Source organism: Pituophis catenifer, unplaced genomic scaffold (genome assembly GCF_029215685.1).
Source record: "Pituophis catenifer annectens isolate HBS135680 unplaced genomic scaffold, rPitCat1.0.hap2 SCAF_6, whole genome shotgun sequence".
Lineage (NCBI taxonomy): Eukaryota > Metazoa > Chordata > Lepidosauria > Squamata > Colubridae > Pituophis > Pituophis catenifer.
In genome coordinates this window covers 86,973,497-86,995,644 of record NW_027256886.1, presented here as the reverse complement: position 1 = coordinate 86,995,644, position 22,148 = coordinate 86,973,497, and the positions used below count along the sequence as shown (strand labels likewise).

Below are 22,148 nucleotides of genomic sequence, written 5' to 3'. Positions count from 1 at the left end.
AACCTCAAAAATACACTTTTCCCAAAAGGTTTCCACAATTTTGGCCACTAGTGTATAGGAGATCCACTCCAACAGAAACCGGGATTATTGTAAAAAAGAAGAAGAGCGAACTGGGCTAACCTATGATCTGATGTGTTTTCAACTCACCTGGGCTTTTCCCAGCAAAGATTCGATCTCTTTGTTATGTTCTAATGCAGTGTCGAAGGATTGGATGAAATCAGACACCAGGGGGTCCACAATCTTTTTGGTGGTCTTATATTTCTCATGGATGATCTTCAGCAAGCCACACTTCTTTACGGTACCTACAAGGTAACAAGGTTCCAAACCAAGGTTATATATTAATCTACTCTTTAAATGAGTTTGCGGCTTAGCACAAAAAGCAATGAAAGAGTCTTCTGCTATAAGGATGCCATCCAAAAAGCACAACAATGGGGCAAATATTATGATTTCCAAAATGTGAAGGAGGAGTACATTCAGTTCCAGTTGGTTTTTGTTGGTGTTGTGGTCCGCCAGCAGCCTGAGAAGCTGACAGCAGAGTCGGACAGTGAGGAGGCTGGGGAGGAACATGGGCCAGTCCTGGAGTCTGGGGAAGGCCTGGCTCTGCGTCGGACACAGAGATGGGGCCAGGGCGATCTGGGAGTGATGCGTGGACTCCGGAGACCCCCAAGTTGGACAGCAGAGAGGCATGTTCCTAGTGCACGCATGCACAGAGCTGCCAGAAGGCAAGAGCAGCTAAAGCAAAAGGGATGACTCAGGAGTAAGGCCAGGAGATGATTGGCCCTTCCCATAAGGCTTAAAAGAGAAACAAAGGCACTTGGGCCTTTTGCAGGAAAGCAATGTTGCTAACTCTGTTTCCAGTTGGCATCTCTTGTTTGTTTCTGAACTTCATGGGGCTTTGCCAAGTAAGGCCTTTGGCAGGGTGTCAAAGAAGGTAAAGGTTGGTGATTATCCTGAAGGACTTCTTCCGAAGGACTTGTTTTGCAACTAATTGGGATTCATCTGGGAATGAATGTAATTCTCAGCTGTTACAATAAAATAGGTTTTTTTGGGACTAATTGTGTATTGTAATGAGTAAGTCTAGGTCACAACAGTAGGGGACGCTAATATTCAAGACGACCGTTACTGTTATAAGAGAGCCAATCTGGTAATGTGGCTAAAGACACTGGCTAGAAACTGGGGGAGCCAACCAGGTGACTAGGGGCCAGTCACTTTCTCTCTGCCTTAGGAAGAAGACAATGGCAAACCACTTCTGACAACTTTCCCCAGCAAAGGGTCAAAGAGCCCTGGTGGTGCAGTGGTTAGAATGCAGTATGGCAGGCTAATTCTGCCGACTGCCAGGCAGCTTGATCAGCGGCTCAAGGTTGACTTAGCCTTCCGTGGCCAGTAAAATGAGGACCCAGATTGTTGGGGACAAGAGGCTGACTCTGTAAACCACTTAGAGAAGGCTGTAAAGCACTGTGAAGCGGTATATAAGTCTAAGTGCTACTACTAGTGCCACTGAAGTAGAAACAAATAAATACCCATTCCTGCTTATTTTCCTATATTAGGTGTAGCAGTGGTGCAGGCTAATTCTGCTGACTGCCAGCACTTCAGCAGTTCAAATCTCACCAGGCTCAGCCTTCTGTCCTTCCAAGGTGGGTAAAATGAGGACCCAGATTGTTGGGGGCAAGAGGCTGATTCTGTAAACCGTTTAGAGAGGGCTGTAAAGCACTGTGAAGCGGCATATAAGTCTAAGCACTATTGCTAAACAAATAGTTGTAAATTGAGGTTTAAATACCTGGATTATAGCTCAAGGCACATTTGGAAACACTAACTGGCTTCATCAAAGTTATGAGCCATGGTAGCGCAGTGGTTAGAATGCAGTACTACAGGCTACTTCTGCTGACTGCAATTTGGCAATTCGATTCTCATCAGCTCAAGGTTGACTCAGCCTTCCATCCTTCCGAGGTTGGTAAAATGAGAACCCAGATTGTTGGGGGAAAGAGGCTGACTCTGTAAACCGCTTAAAGAGGGCTGTGAAGCGGTATATAAGTCTAAGGGTTACTGCTATCTGCTGAACTCCACAGGTAAATTCTAATCGCCTTGTCCAGATGCAGAAGAAGGGGGTTGAGAACCGAACCTACCGTTGAAAGCACCACAATGGGGGCAAGTGTTCTTCTTCCTGCATTTTTCGGAGATCTTTTTCTTCAAGCCTCTTTTCTGGAGATAGGTCAACCCGGGTCTCTTCAGATAATCCAAAAATTGTTTCTGTTCTTCAGTGGTCAGTAAGATACGGCAACAAGTCTTGCAAATCATCTAAAGGAGGAGGAGAAAAATCTTTCAATTCATCTTTCCTAAAGCAAAAGAAACAATTAACCTCTTGCTCGTGATAAAATCACACACAAAAGTTTGTGCAAAGGAAAGGGTCCTTGCCATTCATTTTCTCAGGAAATAGCAAAAGCTCTAAAAAAAAAAACACTTATTTCTAAATACCCACAAATATTTGGAGAAGACTCCAGGCCTCCTGAAGATTTAATTAATCTTAGTGAATGTTAACAATTTGCAAAATAATTTTATTTAATGTAAAATTTCACTGACATAATGCAGAAAATGTAGGCTTGGTACAACTTACTGTATAACACAAGAGTTCTGCTCACATGCATGTTTTATTTGAAGTAAGTTCCTCTAAATTTAACTTTTTTTATTTTCCAAGCAAGTAAATGTAGGTCAGCAATCTGGAAGTATAACTTCTCCCGCAACAAATATGCAAATTAATATCAATATTTCTCTTCCACAGATTGAAGAACTGACATAGAAAGAAACATTAGGAGAGAGCAGACTTTGTTCCATAAAGGTACAGGTTAGTCATATTTGAATTAGACTGCATTCCAGGTCACTTCATAGACACAGCTACACAATTTTATTGGCAAGTGAAGGTGTTTATTATTCTTTCTTCTAGGGCAGGGGTCTGCAACCTTAAACACTCAAAGAGCCATTTGGACCCGTTTCCCACAGAAAAGAAAACACCGGGAACCAGAAAACCCTTCCCGTGCCTGACTATTTCCTGAGCGGCCACAAAACTAGCACATGTAGTTGAATAAATGTTATGTTTTCTTCTGAAACTTTTCTTTTCTTGGATTTATCCATGGTTGGCCTACGGGGGATTGAAAATCACGTGCCGGCAGATGTCGCACATTGGTGGTTGTGACGCATATTTTGAGTGACAGGGAGCCACAGCAGAAGGGTGAAAGAGTCACATGCCGCTCCAGAGCTGCAGGTTGCTTACCCCTGTTCTAGGGTATATTTTTGCCTTTCTGCCTGATATTTATTTGATTTTTGTGCCTGCTCATTTCCAATCTACTCTGGACACCTCAGTGTTTAAACAACTTAAAGACAACAAAATTCAATACATTCCCTCATCAACTTCCATCCAACTGCTAAACAGTTCTGCCCCTGCTTTTATTTATTTTTTCACAGGACAGGACAGGCAGACAATAGACAGATAGAGATGGAGATGCAGGGAGGGAGGGATAGATAGATAGATACATATACACACACACATATATGTATGTATGTACTGTGTTTTCCTCAAAATAAGACATCCCCTGATAATAAACCCAATCGGGCTTTTGAGCGCATGCTCTAAAATACCCCCCCCCAAAAAATAAGGCCCCGCCCCTGAAAATAAGCCCTCCCCAAAAATATTTAACCGCATACACAGCGTTATGTAAGATCTCCCTGAAAAAAGGCCAAGCGCTTATTTTGGGGTTCAAAAAAATATAAGACAGGATCTTATTTTCGGAGAAACACGGTATATGTATATGTGTGTGTGTGTAGAGAGAGAGGGAGGGAGGGGGGGAGAGGGAGAGAGAGAGAGAGAAAGAAAGAGAGAGAGAGAAAGAAAGAAGGATGTATGGATGGGGAATGAATAGATAGATAAGACAGATAGACAGGTAAGTAGGTAGGTAGGCAGGCAGGCAGGCAGGTAGGTAGGTAGACAGGCAGGCAATAGAGTGATAGAGATGGAGATAGATGGATGGACAGACAGACATAGATATCACATTTCTGCATCATTTTTCTTAGCAGGAGCATTTCTCCTCTGGTTAAAACCATGTATTACAGCTAGGTCATAGTTTAGATTAAACTCGGCACATACAAGAGTGTAAACGCATCCTAAACACCCCTCATTAAAGTTACTGAATCGCTTTTCAGAAGTGTTCTAGGCTTCTACAAAGTCGTTTCTGCACCAACTGTACAATTGCAGAAAGAGATGCAGCTGCTTTAATGAGCCAGATACATGCTTGCATTCCTGCACATTATGATGCACTTTTCCCCCCAAACTGAATGCAAGGTACCGTGCAGCTTGACAGCAGCGCCAATGAAAGATGCTTCTGCTAGAGTTTTTGACTTGACCTTACCTGGAGAATGCCTATCACAGCTTTGAAGTATCCCACATGAAAACAAGGTAACTCCAGGTCAATGTAGCCATAGTGCCCCAAACATTCTGCCAGATTTTTCCCACAGGTTTTGCAGGGACGATCCTTTTCACTCGTACCCTTGGATAAAAGAATAAAAAGAATGGATGAAGATGAACATTTGTCAAGGTACTATTAGATGAATCAGACTTTTTCCTCCAATTAATCACAAAATTTCGGAAACAGAAATAACAACAATCCATGGCCTGAAGTGGAGATATCTTTAAAAAAAAAAAGTACCTCAAGTAATTTTACCAATACCTCTGGAATACCTCAAGTCACTTACAAAGAATTTATTTCCAACAAATGCTTAAAAACTATTCTCCTGAAAACCTGGATCTGGAGGAAAAGGAAACATTTCATTTTGCTCCAGAAGGGTCCATTTCCAGATTCACAAATCTTGCACAAACCCAAACTGAAGGATGCCTTAAGGATGACGATAATCCCAGAAAGCAATGCAATTGTTATGGGGATGGGATGGGATGGGATGGGATGGGATGGAATAGAATAGAATAGGATAGAATAGAATAGAATAGAATAGAATAGAATAGAATAGAATAGAATAGAATAGAATAGAATAGGAATATTTATTTTATTTATTTATTTTATTTTTATTAAATTTATATGCCGCCCTTCTCCCGTAGGACTCGGGGCGGCGCACAGAATTAAAAACATATAACAATAAAAATCCTAAAAACAGCAAATATAAAACCCCACCAGAATAAAATCTTGTAGCAGATCAGGGAAATTGCTGAAATAGCCATGTCTTCAGGTAGGTGCGGAAAGTGCGGAGGTCAGGGGCCGTCTGGAGTCCGATGGGTAACTCATTCCAGAGGGTCGGTGCGGCCACTGAGAACTGGGGGCCACCAGCCGACATTGTCTGGCTGATGGTACCCGGAGGAGGGCAGCTCTATGTGACCGCACAGGGCGGTGGGAGGCCGGTAGGAGGTGGTCCTGCAAGTACCCCGGGCCCATGCCATGTAGGGCTTTATAGGTAAGAACCAGCACCTTGAAGCGGATCCAAAGAACAACCGGCAGCCAATGCAGCTCGCGCAGGAGAGGTGTCACACGGGAGTAACAGGAAGCTCCCATAACAACCCGCGCGGCTGTATTCTGGACCAGCTGGAGCCTCCAGGTGCACCCCAAGGGCACCCCCATGTAGAATAGAATAGAATAGAATAGAATAGAATAGAATAGAATAGAATAGAATAGAATAGAATAGAATAGAATAGAATTCTTCATTGGCCAAGTGTGATTGGACACAATCAGGTACAGAAGCTCTCAGTTTACATACAAGCAAGAATTGATAAATCATGATCATAATCATAAAATATATTCATCATAAATCTATAAGATACAACACTCTATAAAATCTATAAGATACAACACTAAGTGATAGTCATAGGATACTAAATAAACAATCAACATAAATCATAATAGGATACTAAGTAAAGGCAATCAACATATATCATGAGATACGAACAGCAAAGTTAGAGTCATAAGAAGCTAAGAAAATAGGTAATGGGAAAGATGAGAAGGAGAATAATAATACGACCCTACTACATGGTTTGACATCCCAGGGCATAAGACAGTGTTGTGGGAATTAGTTGTTTAGCAGAGTGATGGCGGTGGGAGGGGAAGGGGGAACTGTCCCTGTGTCTAGTTGTTTTGACATGCAATGCCCTTTAACGTTGTCTTGAACGAAGAAGTTGAAACAGTTTATGTCCAGGATGTGAGGGGTCTGTAGATGAACACAATGTCAGCTTGCACATAAACAAATGACAAAGAAACTAAACTTAATATTATATAATTCGCGAAATGAGGCATCAAATACTGATTGGCTCAGCATGGTCAGGGAAGTACTTTCATCTCAACAGGAATATACGAGACAAATGGTACCCTTTCTGGTTTAGAGCCCCCATGGTGAGCTTTATTGATTTCTCCGTTCCAATCAGCTGAATAATCCCTAGGTTCTAGTTTATCCCATGGTTTATTCTGAAACTCTTCAGATATTTACTTCCTCAACGTCACTGCTGACATGCCTAAATCAGACTGAGCACCTAGAAGGCTTACCATGCGATGGTCCAATACGCCGTATTGTAGAGGTGAGTGGTTGTCTTGGCTGTATAAATTTTTACTAACCACCTGGAGGTGAGCCTGTTGCCGCATTTCTTCAGGAGACTTCATCCCAAAGCAGATGTGGCTTCTAGAACAGAAAGACACCACAGAATATCATAAAGTAGAGACACAAAATAACAGAGTTGGAAGGGACCTTGGAGGTCTTCTAGTCCGAACTCTTGCTCAAGCAGGAAACCCTACGACACCATCTCAGACAAGCGGCTGTCGAATCTCTTCTTAAAAACTCCAGTGATGGAGCACCCACAACTTCTGGAGGTAAACCGTTCCACTGTTTTATTGTTTTAACAGCCGGGAAATTTCTCCTTAGTTCTAGGTTGCTTCTCTCCTTGATTACGGTAGTTTCTATCCATTGCTTCTTGTCCTGCCTTCAGGTGCTTTGGAGAATAGACTGACCTCCTCTTTGTGGTAGCTCCTCAATTATTGGAACACTGCTATCATGTCACCCCTGGTCCTTCTTTTCATTAAACTAGACCAGGGGTATCAAACTCGTGAACTGCGGGCTAGATGCGTCACGCGCTAGCCACGCCCACCTCCGTTTTAGCGAACCAGGAAAAAAGTCGCTATATATCACATGACGACAACCTGATACCCCTGAACTAGACAGACCCAATTTCTGCAACCATTCTTCGTATGTTTTAGCCTCCAGTCCCCTAATCATCTTTGTTGCTCTTCTCTGCACTCTTTCTAGAGCCTCAACATCTTTTTTATATCGTAGTGACCAAAACTGGTTCTTGGTGATTATCTCAGCTAATGTGGAACAAGACAAAAAAAATTCCAAAAACACAGCGTGCAAACTTTCTAAGAGCAACTAAGACGATTAAAGGCCTGGAGACATCTGAAGAACGGTTGCAGGAGTTGGGTATGGCTAGTCTAGAGAAAATAAGGACTGGGCTGAGATGATAGCAATGTTTCAGTATTTGAGGGGCTGCCACAAAAAAGAGGGAGTCAATCTATTCTCCAGAAGTCAGGACAAGCAGCAATGGATGGAAACTCATCAAGGAGAGAAGCAACCTGGAATTAAGGAGAAACTTCCTGATGCTGAGGACAATTAACCAATTAAACCATCTTCTTCAAAGAAGGAGAACCAATCTGAACCAGTAGATAGCTGAATCTGCTCCGTGCCTCTTGCATGAAGTATCATTTTTATTGTTGCTGTTAGTCGGAAGTCGTGTCCAATCAATCACGATCCCATGGACAATGTTCCTCCAGGCCTTCCTGTACTCTACCATCCCCCGGAGTCCATTTAAGCTCACTCCGATTGCTTCAGTGACTCCACGGAAGTCACTGAATAAACACGTCATGTTTATACACCCCTATAAATCTGACAAATGTCTTTTTTTAAAAAAACAAATGTCTAAAAATGCTCTACCAATGCAGTTTGCAGCATTTGAAGAACACTAGAAACCCAGGCATACACATCTGACACTTCCATTGAGTATGTGCCATCAAAGCTGTTTTGATTCCTAGTGATTCCCAATGGATAGATTCTTTAAATTGATTATACTGGATTTGTTTTTAATTTTATTATGCATTAGGCAATCCAGCAGGTAGTCCTCAATTTACAACTGCAATTGAGCGCGACATTTCTGTTGTGAAACGAGACATTTGAGTTTTGTCCCATTTTACAACCTTTCTTGCCCCAGTTGTGAATCCCTGCAGTCGTTAAGTTAGTAACGGGATTGTTAAGTGAATCTGGCTTTCCCATGGACTCAGAAAGTCACAAAAGGGGATCACATGACTCCGGGACACTGCAACGGTCATAAATATGAGTCAGTTGCTAAGCTCCTGAATTTTGATCACATGACCATGGCCACGGGGATGCTACAACGGTCGTAAGTCACATTTTTCAGCACCGTTTGTAACTTCGGCCATTAAATGACCTGTTGTAGGTACACCTTTGTCTGAACGTGGTCATTTCTGAACTTGCATCACACCTGCCTAGAGTGCAACTATGCACATCTTGTGATGTGTTTGGGGCGCTCTGGGATGGGAGGGGAGGAAATCCCTAAAGGGGAACATGCTTAGAAATGGAAGGAGAGAATCTCTTTCTGAAAAGGCAAAACCCAGGAGACCCTTTGAGTCACTTGGGCTTGTGGCCTGCAAGGGTCGATCTTCCCCTATTTGCACACACACACACACACACACACACAAACACAAACACAAACACATGCACACACAAACAAATGCATGGACACACAAATATACGAACACGAACACACACACAAACACATGCACACACAAACACATGCACACACAAACAAATGCATGGACACACATATACATAAACACGCACACACAGTTCACACAAACAGGACACATGAACACACACACACCAACACACACACACATAAATGCATGGACACACCAACACGCACACAAATGCATGGCCACACACAAACACGCACAAACAGAACAGACACATGAACACGCACACAAGCACCAACACACAGACACATCGACACACACAAACACATACACAGAGAAATGCACGGACACACAAATATACACCAACATGCACACCAACATGCACACACAAACAGAAGAGACACATGAAAACACATACAAGCACCAACACACACACATCCACGGACACACAAATGCACAAACACACACAAATGCACGGACACACAAATGCACACAGAAACACACGCACACACAGAAACACCAACACACACACACATCAACACACACACACAAACGCACGGACACACAAATGGACACACAAACAGAACAGACACATGAACACACAGAAACACCAACACCAACACACACACTCACACAACACATACACACACACACACACACACACACACACACACACACAAATGCATGGACACACCAACAGAACAGACACACCAACACAACCTCCAACACACACACAGACACCCACAAAGACACAAACACATGCACGCACGCACACACAGCCACCCCCAGCCCCAGCCCGCTCCCGGCCTCACATCTTCTTGGCCACGTCCGTCTCGCGGAACTGCTCCTTGACCATGGCTCCGGCCGGCCCGCAGCGAGCAAGGCGAAGAGAAGAGGACACCACGCCGGCGGAGAAGCCCAGCGAGTGACGTCACCGGCGGAGCGACGGCGGTCGCCTACCCCGTGGCGTCACGCGCGCCTCCGACGGGCAGCCCGGGGAAACCCCGGAAGTGAGGAAGGAAGGAGTCTTTTGATAGGCTGACAGAGGGGAAAGGGGGCGGGGTGAATGGGCGGGTAGGGGAAAGAAATATGAATGGGACTCTCTTCACTTGGTTATTTGAGTGATAATAGAGTGCTAGAAAATGTCTGGATAGATACATGAATGGATAGTGGATGGATGGACAGACAGACAGAGATGGAGATAGATAGAAACATATACATACAATAATAATGAAGAAGAGATAGATTGATAGATTGATGATAGATATGATGAAGAAAGATATATATGATGAAGAGATAGATACAATGATGATGATGAAGAAGTAGATATGATGATCAAGAATAGAGATATGATGATGATGATAAAAAAAGATATAGATGGTTAGATGATAGATAAATCGATAGAATAGAACAGAACAGAACAGAACAGAATAGAATTTTTATTGGCCAAGTGTGACACACAAGGAATTTGTCTTGGTGCATATGCTGTCAGTGTACATAAAATAAAAGATACGTTTATCAAGAATCATAAAGATAGATAGGATAGATAGATAGATAGATAGATAGATAGATGGATGATTGAGACAGAGAGATGGATAGAGGGGTTTCTTGACTATTGAACTGATTGATACAGTATCTTGATGAATGGACAGATAGATATAGATCGATAGATGGTTTGTAGGTATATGATAGTTAAAAAAATAATAAAAATTTGATAAATAAGACGATATTGATAGAAATCCATGGAGATAGAAAATTTCTTGATCGAATGATGCGTCAATAGTTTAATAGATCATCAGATACTAGAGAGATAGAGGAGTGTCTGGATAGACTATAACTAACCACACAACAATGTGATGATGGGGTAATTGTATAGAATTGGGTAGTGTAAATAAACTATGTAGGAGTAGAAGTCTGTGAACAAAACAGCAAGGAAGGTGGTGGCGAACCATGACTCTCAGCAAGTGGCAGCTCCTAGTCTCCTTAAGAAATTAAGTTGGAGGATGGACCTGGTTAGAACATGGATGGGAAACCACCAAGCAATGCTAGGGTTGAATGAATGAATCTCTATTACAGCCAAAGGCCGGAGGTTTTAAAAAAAGGGAACTGAAAACAACTAAAAACAATAAAAAGTGGAATAACACAAGCAATTGCAATCACTAGTATGAAAAGTATTCCACATTGGAAGACCTCTCAGTAATTGATGCTTGATTTTCATGGCCAAGGCACGATATTTAGCCAGTTGTGGGTTAGACTGGGAAGAATTTTGGCAAATTGTATGCTTGGCAAGAAAAATGCATGAATTTAGTCCATGTTTTCCGAAGGAGTTTGGCTTCACTTGAAGATTTTAATTTCCATGTAAAATATCCAATACAGGTGCATTAGATGGGCTACGCAGAGCAATATAGAACATATGGAAATATGGAGACTGTATACCTCAAGTCGAGCTCATCCCATGTTGATTTTGGGAACGTGGATATGTAGCTTATCTTGGCAATATTTTGGAAGTGGAATACAGGAATTACAATTTGTTTAGTGACCATTTGAAGTTACAACAGCAGTGAAAAAAGTGACCATTTTTCACACTTATGACAAGCATCGGTAGGGTCACATGATCAAAATTCGGGCACTTGGCAACTGACTCATATTTACAACGGTTGTAGTGTCCCAGGATCATGTGATCTCCTTTTTTGCGACCTTCTGACAAACCAAGTCAACGGCGAAGCCAGGTTTCACTTAACACTTAAGTGACTCACTTAAAAATTGCAGCGATTCCCTTAGCAACTGCGGCAAGAAAGGTCACAAAACGGGGCAAAACTCAACTACTGTCTCGCTTAGCAACAGAAATTTTGGGCTCAGTTGTGGCTGTAAGTCGAAGACTACCTGCACTGATAACTTTTAAAAGCTGCGGATAGGGATGTATTTTAAATTCGAATTGCAACACAGCTCCACTATTAAGACCACGATGCAGTTGCTATTGAGTTGATGGTCACTATTCACTGAATTTGCAAACTGCGGCTATCAACCCTGAAAATGTAGAGCTTCATTCAGCCACTGCTGCTGAATATCCATGATATTTCATGGATTAGAGGCAGACTTGGTTGGATTATGCCTTAATTGCATTTGCCCGCCTGGCTGACTGTTCAAATGCATATGCATCTCATTAATATCCGATAGGAATTCCTATTTCCGTCTTTCTCCGTACAAAATATGAGTAAGAGCTTCATAATCCATATGCCATAACATTCAACCTGATAGAATCAGGAGGACTAATCAGTGGTCTCTCTTTCCCTCTCCACTCGCTGGTTTCCCGGAAGGCCTTTTCCCGCGGCTAGCGGAAATCCCTCCTTTTTCCGTGAGAGCACCGCCTTTTCCTCGCCGCTGCGGCATATGATTGGCTACCGAACGTCCCTTCCTTCTTTTCTCTCTCTCTGGGGCTGCGAGACAGGCCGCCAAGATGGTGAGTGCTGGCGATGGAGATTCTCGAGACAGAGAAGCTCCTTCAATCCGTCCTGCTCAGGCGCCATCCTCGGCCCTGGGGACTCCGGGCCGCCTGCCTTCTTTTCCGCGGGGGTTGCGGAGTCTTTTAGGGGGGTTATGGGGTGGAGGAAAGGGGGCGAAGATGCCGACGCCGGGGCTTCCCCGTGGGTCCCCGGTTCTCTGTCATGGGCCAGCCTCCCTTTCTCTCTCTTCCCATCCCGCCCCCCCCTTTATTAATCTGAGCTGCACGCAGTTGTGGGAGCTTCATCACTGGAACCTTTGAAGAAGAGACTAGACTGGCATCTGTCAGAAATGATGAAATCCTGCTTGGGCGGGGGGGGTTGGACTAGATGACCTACAAGATCCCTCCCAACTCTGTTATTCTATTAATAAATGATGTAGGGTCTCCTTGGATGGGGGGTTGGACTAGATGACCTACAAGGTCCCTTCCAACTTTATTATTCTGTTAATAAATGGTGTAGGGTCTCCTTGGATGGGGGGGTTGGACTAGATGACCTACAAGGTCCCTTCCAACTTTTTTATTCTGTTAATAAATGGTGTAGGGTCTCCTGCTTGGGCGGGGGCGGAGGGTTGGGCTAGATGACCTACAAGGTCCCTTCCAACTCTGTTATTCTGTTAATAAATGGTGTAGGGTCTCCTGCTTGGGCGGGGGCGGAGGGTTGGACTAGATGACCTACAAGGTCCCCTTCCAACTCTGTTATTCTGTTGTGTTATTCAGAAGTTGTGGATGCTCCATCACTGGAAGCTTTCAAGAAGAGACTGGACTGCCATCTGTCAGAAATGGTGTAGGGTCTCCTGCTTGGGTGGGGGGTTGGACTAGATGACCTAAAAGATCCCCTCCAGTTTGGTTATTCTGTTTCTGCTCTCCAACATAGAGGGGGCGCCAGGTTGGGGAACAGCGGGTGTTTGCTCTAACACGGCTCTCTAAATTGACCCTCTTTTTTTCCACTTTGCACACTTCCAGAGGTTTGTAGCTGTGCACTCTCACCTGTTTTGTTTTGTTTTGTTTTTGGAAAAGAGGGATGGTTTGCATTAGTTATGTATGCAAGTGAAATGCTTTATCAAATTTTTTATTTTACTTTATTATAGAATGATACGGTCACTATCCGAACGAGGAAGTTCATGACAAACCGGCTGCTTCAGCGTAAGCAAATGGTAAGATGCTTATTTTGTGGGTGAAGTTGGAGTCCGAGGTGAAAAACTTCATGGGCCTGCAATTATTTCATTTGCATGCCGTCTAATCAATAACCTAATCACGCTGGCCTACAGGAACAGTTAAAACCGCCCACTGTAAATATAGCTAGTAATATAATCTGGCTTTTGGAATGCTAATCATGTTAATCGACAAGATGGCAAGAGAGGCTAGCTTGAGAGGTTCAGAAGGATTTACAATGATTTGGGTGTAATAAATTGCAATTATGGATCCCTCCCTTCAATGAATATGGTTTAAAAATGAGACAATTGGGAAACCTGTCCATTGCATGGAAGCAAAAGTTGTTGTATAAATGCATGAAATGGGAAGACGTATCATTTGTAAATTTGTTGTTCTGTTCTCATCCTTACCTGCTGTCATAAACTCATAATCTTCTAAATGTCCAGGGAACTGTCAATCTTTAATGCGAGTTTGGGGTGGGTAGAATGACGGCAGAATTACAAGTTTCGAAATGGTTATTTGGCAAACATAGATTCAATAATATATTTAGTAAGACTGTATTAATATTATTCTTCTCATCTTTCCTATTGCCTATCTCCTTTTCTATTTATGACTATAATTTTGTTGCTTGTATCTTTACAATTTATATTGTTTTATTTAGTTTCCTAGTACGACTTATGTTGATTCTATCACTAAGTGTTGTAACTTAAGATTTATGGTGAATGTATTTTGTATGATGATTATGATCATGATTTATATTTTTTACCATACAATTGACCTGTTTCATTTTTGGATTTTTGCCTATGTTTCTGCACAAGTATCCCCTGTTGTTGCTGTCTTTCTTCACCACTACTCCCTCTACAAAAAACCCTCAAAAGAATCTCATCTCATTTTTAAATCTGAAAATACTCTACAGTAGTGGCCAGAATTGTGGAAACCTTTTGGGAAAAGTGTATTTTCTAAGACTAGATAATAATACCACTTTTTTTTGGAGTAGTACCATAAAATTATATATCAATGGAAAGATAATTGAATCAAGGATGTAATGCAATAACTTTTATGAAGGGTTTGCTATTAGAATAGCAGTTACAGTATAAAGAAGAAAAGTGAAACAATGAGATATACAAAAAATATCACCATAGAAAAAACAAGATATACTAAAATTATCACCATGTCAGTTAATACTTAGTTGGATAACCTTTAGCATGAATTACGGCCTTACAATGTCTTCCCATGGAGTGAACCAAGTCTTTTAGTTCTGCAGCTGTTATAATGTGAAAGCAAGATTGAATGTTTGCTTCTATTAACTGGGTTTTATTGCTAGATCGCTTCTGACTAACAAGTTTCTTTAGTCGGCTCCATAGATTTTCCATTGGGTGAAGGTCTGGGCTATTCCCAGGCCATTCCAGCAGTGGAATATGATTAACTTGAAACTCCTAAAAAGAAGTGGTATTATTAGCCACCAAACCTCAAAAATACACTTTTCCACAATTTTGGCCACTACTGTATGTATTGGGACAACCTATAAGCATAAAGATTGAGGCATTGCATATTTCTGGCCTACTCTTTCAAGTTCGATGCTGAATTTTTAACAAGCTTATGAGCCATCTCCCACTAAAATATTTCCTTCACAGGCATAAAGAAGCTTTGAATTTATTTGTTTTTTTCACTCCTGAATCTGTAGGTCATTGACGTCCTTCATCCTGGAAAAGCCACTGTACCCAAAACAGAAATCCGCGAAAAGTTGGCAAAAATGTATAAGACAACACCAGATGTCATTTTTGTCTTCGGCTTCAGGACCCATTTTGGTGGTGGGAAAACCACCGGCTTTGGCATGATCTATGATTCTCTAGACTACGCAAAGAAAAATGAACCAAAGCATAGACTGGCCAGGGTAGGTTGTTTTTATCTTGTTTTTTCTTGGAATATGGGCCATGTTGGATTAAAAGGAATATTTATTCTGGTTGCATAGCAGTTTATGGAGTTAAGGGGCACTCTTTCTCTTGTAGTTCCGTTTTCAGTGGTTAATTAAATATCAATTAAAATATCAATTTCTGAACGTCTATGGAGATTCTCAGTCATCCGGGTCATGGTTGTCCCTGATTGCTCTTTTAAGAGGCAACAGGACTTTCTGGTTTTTTTTCTTTGAAGATGTTTGACTTCTCATCCAAGAAGCTTCTTCAGCTTTGACTGGATGGTGGGGAATGTAATATTTTAATTGGATTGGAATGGAATGGAAGGAAGAAAAATCCTTCCATTCCCCACCATCCAGTCACAGCTGAAGAAACTTCTTGGATGAGAAGTGAAACGTCTTCAAAGAAAAAAACCAGAAAGTCCAGTTGCCTCTTGAAAAAAGCACCTTTGGGACAATTTCTGAATGTGTTTAGAGGGGTTTAATACTTCCACCACTGAGGCAAGGATTTGCACATTTCTATAACTATATATATATACATACATACATACATACATACATACATACATACATACATACATACATATATATATATATATATATATATATATATATATATATATATATATTTTACTGATACCATGTTTGTAAAACGCCTAAATTAAAGTTGTATTTTCCTGATGTCATGTCCCCTTTTTCTCTGTGCTACCAGTGATTTGTGTAAAATAGTTTGTAACAGGATAGTAAGTATTATGGTGCAAACCTCTAGCTATTATTATCTTTGCCGAGTATTTTGAAAATACGAATAGTGGTTGGCTGCAGTCTAGTTTTTTGTTTAGATGTATGTAACTTGCCTACAAAAAAAAAGTGCTTTTTGTACGAGTTGGGCACTTAAATAGTGGCTCATTGTGGATTGAGAATCATTAGCTCATCATTTCTGTAAATTGTAATAATCCTGTTATAGAACCTTAGATCTTGTGAAAGAATGGAACGTAGATATTCAAATTAAATGTACTTCTATTTTTTCTTTATTTATAATTCTGCCTTTGTTACTTTTATGAATAAGGCAGTGAAGACACATAATATTCCTTCTCCTATTTTTCCCCACAAGAACAGCCACTCTATGAAATGGGTTGGGCTGAGAAAGAGAGAGAGTGACTGGCCAAAACTCACCAGCTGCCTTTCATGGCTAAGTCAGGACTAGAACTCACAATCTCCTGGTTTCTAACGTGGTGTCTTCACGACTGGACCAAACTGGCTCTGTTTGGCTGTTAATGGGCACTGCAGATGTATACATGGCATCAGATAAATAGGTCAAAGCCACATGTATTATTTTTATTTATTGAGTTGTGGTGGCACAGTGGTTAGAATGCAACAGTGCAGGCTACTTCTGCTGGCTGCCAGCAGTTCAATCCTGACTGTCTCAAAGTTGACTTGGCCTTCCCTCCTTCCGAGGTCGCTAAAACGAGGACCCAGATTGTTGGGCTGCAATATGCTGACTCTGTAAAACCACTTAGAGAGGGCTGAAAAGCACCGTGAAGCAGTATATAAGTGCTGTTGTTAGTGCTATTTATAAAATTTATTGGCTGCCCATCTTACCATAAGGTAACACTGAGCCAGTGGTGGGTTGCTACCAGTTCACCCCGCTTCGGGCGAACCAGTAGCAGCGGCGGCGGGAGGCTCTGCCCACATGCCCGAACGTCATCAAATACAATATGCGCATGCGCAGAAGTGGCGCCCGCACGAGCAAACCGGTACCAAAAGTAAATGAAACCCTCCCTGCTCTGAGCGGCTTACAGTTACATCTAAGTTAAAACATAAAAAGTTAAAACCAAATGTTAAAACCCAAGGAGACATGTGGAGGATGGGGGCGAGTAGGGAAGGAGGTGAGATCTGTTATTACTCAATCAACCCCTTCCATTGTGCTGATTCCCACACTGGGGCTCTAAGCCGACTGGCAGAGCCACATTGGGGGGACGGATGGACGGACAAGATGTTCCAGAGGGCAGGAACCACAGCAGAGAAGCCCTGTTATAATCGGGCTGACGGGACCGGACCAGCACGAATCAGTGGGGCAAGACGGTCCCTCAAGTAACCTAGACCTATGCCATGAAGGGCTTTAAAGCTGATCACCAACCCCTTGAATTGCACACGGAAGCAGACTGGTAACCAGTTTAGCTCGCGGAGCAGTGGTGTCCCAGGGGCCATTCTTGCCCCCCCCAAGTTACCCACAATGCCACACTCTGCAGCAGTAGTAGCTTCCGAATGCTCTCCAAGGATAGCCCCAGGTAGAGTGTATTACGGTAGTCCACCTGTCAGATGACTAGGCACTGAACGCCCTAGAAATGTTGGCGTGAAGTTCATTCTCGTTGTCTTCACCAGCATGGCTTGTATGAAAAGAAAAAGACGTCCAGGAAACAGCGGAAAGAGCGTAAGAATAGGATGAAGAAGGTCAGAGGAACCGCGAAAGCCAGTGTTGGCGCTGGCAAGAAGGTAAGGGCATCCCTCTGAAAATTAGAAACGTTGATCAGACACAATTGTTGCCGCTTTACTTTTATTTCATTGACAAAATAAAATGACTTTTTTTTTCTTCCCCTCACTAATTTCCATCTTTCACCAATGGCTCACAGAAGGTAATTCCGAGCTCATTCACTTTGTTTTGGCTTTGTAGCTAACAAAGTGAAACGGTAAAAGGATGGGGGTCTTTAGAATTTCCATAGAAACATAGAATTTTTAGAGCATGTCTCTTTCCCCCCCACCCCTTCTCTTTTTCCTCGCATTGCATCTAGTTTCCTCCTTAGTTTACCTTGTCAAATACTGCTTTAATTTCAGATTATTATTATTTTTTTAGAATTGAGAAATAATTCCTTCTGGTCGGTGATTGGCAGGTGTCAAAACTGAAATGCTCATTAACTGGCATTTAACGAGATTGGAAATGTATGTTGAATTATAATTTTAGCTTCAAAAAAGAAAAGAGTTAGAGGCTTTTAACAGATGTTCGTTAAAACTGGCATTTAAGGAGAGGTACACCTCTCCTTAAAAGGAACGCGGTGGCTCAGTGGCTGAGCTTGTCAATTGAAAGGTCGGCAGTTCAGCAGTTTGAATCTCGAGTGCCGCATAATGGGGTGAGCTCCCATTACTTGTCCCAGCTTCTGCCAACCTAGCAGTTCAAAAGCAGGTAAAAAATGCAAGTAGAAAAATAGGGACCACCTTTGGTGGGAAGGTAACAGCGTTCTGTGCGCCTTTGGCGTTGAGTCATGCCGGCCACATGACCACGGAGACGTCTTTGGACAGCGCTGGCTCTTCGGCTTTGAAACAAAGATGAGCACCGCCCCCTAGAGTCTGGAACGACTAGCACATATGTGCGAGGGGAACCTTTACCTTTATACCATTTTATCAGCAACATAAGGTTTAGATTCTGGGATAGCCTATTTAGGATTAGAACACCCTGGCCCAGTTTTATTTTGTGTGGACTTCCTTTCAAAGGTGGTGGTTTTCAAGCTTTTCATTCAGCCAGGTTGTGCTTTAAATAAATCCTTCATGTTAATAACTGTTTGCTTTCACTTCTCTTTTCTACTTCCTTGGATTTCTTCTTAATCAGAAATGAGGTGTTTGGTAGGTATAGAGAATAAGCATGGTTGTGATTGCATGAGCTGAGCGTCCCTCACCTGTTTTTCTGATGCTCTTCATGGGTTTTTCGTTTTGAAGCCGAGTTTCTGTGTTTTGTGCACATTTAATTTATTCATTTAGTGCACATCTAGTTTATTAATTTAGTATGCTGCCAGTCTCACTTTGCGAAACATCTCTGCTATAGTTCCAGGTACATGTGCTCATAAGTTGTTCTTATAGGCTTGTTCCTGCGTTCATGTTTATTTCATATTTAGGTTGAACTGTATTACCGAGGTTCTGTAGAAAATGCCCTTTTGAGTTAGCTAATTATAATTAAAAGGGTTGGGAAAACTGAGTCTCTAGATTAGTGGTCACCAACTGGTGGTCCGTGGACCACTGGTAGTTCGGGAGAAAATTTTGGTGGTCCGCAGAAAAATAATTTTCATTTTTTTTATCTTGCACTAAATACTATTTATCTTTTTTAAAAAATTATATTAGTGGTCCGCAAGATTTAAAATTATAAATTTGGTGGTCCACGAGGTCTGAAAGGTTGGTGACCCTTGCTCTAGATTTCCCTCCTTTTCATAGAATGGGAAGAAAATTCCCCCTTTTTTGCTTGTAAGTTACTGGTAAAAATCAGTAAATTTTGGGGCATTGTATCAGTAAAAGATGAGGATTGAGGGATGTCTGGTAAGCTTCCCGCTTCTATTTTCTCAGACTTTAATTCCAAGAATTGCAGCTTTCCTTGCTTATATAAACTAGAAGACAAGGAAGCTATCCGATGTATTGTGCTATGCAGGCATTGTATATCCCTGCCTTATTTTGGCTTGCCTGAAATTGAAATTTTATAGATTGGATTTGTTACAGCCACACTGTGTATCAAATTGTTGCTGCCTCTATTAATCACCTGTAGCAAATCTGTTGCAAATTGGCTATCACATATTCTACATCTTAATTTCTGTTCCTTAACATACCGCAAAACCCTTGATTGATTTACCGGACTCCAGTTTAGTGGACATAACCCATTCATAGCTTTACGCACGGGTAATGCTATTTTTGCGTGTATAACATTCATTTTCTGTTCAGCAAGTATTTCCTAGCAGTCAATTAAAACCAAAGTTTTATTCCACTGGAGTGCTAAACCAGGTTTAGCAGAGCACTCTGACATCTCACCTGTTACAGTTGACTTGTACAGTAAAAAAAAAAAAACACTATATTTTTTCCCTGTGTTGTAAAAATAGCTTATCTGTGGGAATTTGTTTATCAAGCATTTCGCTCCAAAAGCAATCATTGTCAATGACTAACTTACGTGCTTTTTGTTACCTTCAAAATTCTGTTGCATCATTGCTTTTTTTCCTATCAACTTCTATTTTGCCACGTTCCGTGGTCCTCTGTGCCACAAACAGAATCTAACATGATCATCCTTAGAAATTGAACAAAGTTTCAAGTTGAATCTTTAACCTCCTGAGACTGCTAAGGTAAATTCTTTAGCTTGGTAAGCTGTTTCCTTTGGAAATGGTTAATAACCAGTGGCAGAACAGCCAAACGATCAGATTATTTGAAGCATGTTTTATATCTTGCATGTTTAAAGATGTACTGACAAGCCTTCTTTTCTTTTCTTGCAGTGAGCCAGTCAGGGAACCAAATCAGGTACAGTAGTTTGAATGGCATTATTCAACCACCTGCTTACCCACAGTCCGTTTTCTACCTGCTTACCTTAGTGGGGAAAGATTTCCTTTTACAGCCTAAATACACTGCATTCTTTTAATTTAACCATCTGCTCCCTCCAGAATTTTTGGATGTAGTAAATTTTATAGTTAGTATTAGTTGAAACCAGTTGTTTGAGGTGGAATTTTAGCTAATCCAGACTTTGGAGCAAGGAGCTGTGTTTCTCCCCCCCAGCAAAGTTAGAAAGTTCTGGCAGAATCTCTCTTCACATGAAGCCCTTTGTTAGAATGGAAGTACAAACATTTAGGAGCTCCTTACCAATCACATTTTGGGGTCTGATATTATTTTGAGCCATTGCAAGCAGAAGAGGTTTGGGAATCTTAAGATTCTCGCATACTTTCAGTTACTGTATTTTTTGGACTATAAGACGCACCGGTGTATAAGACGCACCAAGATTTCGAAGAGGTAAGCAAGGGAAAAAAAAACATTTTTGCCCTCCCCAGCCCCCTGGAGCACTCTGCAGGCCTCCCAAAGCCTCTGCGTGCCCCATTTTTTGCAAAAATGGCGTTTTTGCCTTCCCCAGCCTATAGAAGCACTCTGCAGGCCTCCCAAAAGCCTCTGCATGCCCTATTTTGCGAAAAACAGGCCCGTTTTCTGCAAAAACGGGACACGCGAGGCAGGGCTTTGGGAGGCCAAAAATGGCTGTATTCAATGTATAAGATTCACCAACATTTTCACCTCCCTCTTTTGGGGGAGGGGGAAGTGCGTTTTATACTCCAAAAAGTACAGTAGCTGCTCCTTTTTTAGCACTTGCAATTATAAGGTCACTACTCAAATTGGTCAGTCAATACATTTGGATAAATAAATGCAGTCTGGGTCCCAGTTCTGGGTTGTAATTGGTGGGGGGAACTACATGCATCTTACTCAGATTTATAATTTACTGCCTAATGTTAAAAACTGACTTTATTTTTTCTTTTTTTTACCTATAGGAAAACTAAAATAGCCCGGCTCTATGGAAGTTGTACTGAAGTCAGTTCTATGAATAAATTTTTATGAAAATCAAAACTCTATGCTTCCTGAATGTTCTTGCCCTGAGGAGTTGGGACTGCTCAGATTCGCACAGAGTATCAAAAAGAGAAAAACAAATTTGATTCAATCAGGTAATTGGCCCCAGGGAGTGAGAAGATGAAGTTTAATCTAAAATAGTGGTATTTAAAATGAAGTGTGTTTGAAAAAGAGCAGCCATAATTACTCAAATCAGAATGTAAAAATCAATCTTTACATTGGGAAACGACCATGAGATACTGAGCATTAATTGCAGGAGCAGCAATCAGAAAGGAAGGGGAGGGGAGAAAAGAAGAGAAAGTAGAGCGGAGCGGAGCGGAGTGGAGTAGAGTAGAGAAATGGAATAGAATAGAACAGAACAGAAATGGAATAGAGAAATGGAATAGAATCAAGGAATAGAATAGAATGCAGAATAGATAGAATCTTTATTGTCACTTTAAATGTATTGTCACTAATAGGCATACATTAAAATGAAATTTTGTTGCATTCAGCTCTCAAAAGA

At 41.7% G+C, this 22,148-nt stretch overlaps 2 protein-coding genes across 2 annotated transcripts in view; one reads left to right on the top strand and one right to left on the bottom strand.

The window, feature by feature from the left end:
* POLR3A (RNA polymerase III subunit A) overlaps positions 1-9,631 on the bottom strand; it is a 61,817-nt gene extending 52,186 nt beyond the window's left edge. The window contains exons 1-5 of the mRNA XM_070946420.1: positions 9,551-9,631; positions 6,528-6,660; positions 4,398-4,535; positions 2,124-2,295; positions 148-302 (exon numbers count right to left, since the gene is read on the bottom strand). Coding sequence (XP_070802521.1) covers positions 148-302; positions 2,124-2,295; positions 4,398-4,535; positions 6,528-6,660; positions 9,551-9,594 — 642 coding nt within the window. The 5' untranslated portion in view covers positions 9,595-9,631. The remainder of the gene's footprint in view (positions 1-147; positions 303-2,123; positions 2,296-4,397; positions 4,536-6,527; positions 6,661-9,550) is intronic.
* A 2,497-nt stretch (positions 9,632-12,128) lies between these two features.
* On the top strand, positions 12,129-21,646 carry RPS24 (ribosomal protein S24). Its single transcript, XM_070946421.1, is given in 7 exon segments — positions 12,129-12,164; positions 12,166-12,198; positions 13,329-13,394; positions 15,077-15,286; positions 17,687-17,797; positions 20,539-20,563; positions 21,571-21,646. Coding segments are annotated over 6 exon segments (459 nt in total). The 3' UTR covers positions 20,542-20,563; positions 21,571-21,646.
* The last annotated feature ends 502 nt before the right edge of the window (positions 21,647-22,148 follow it).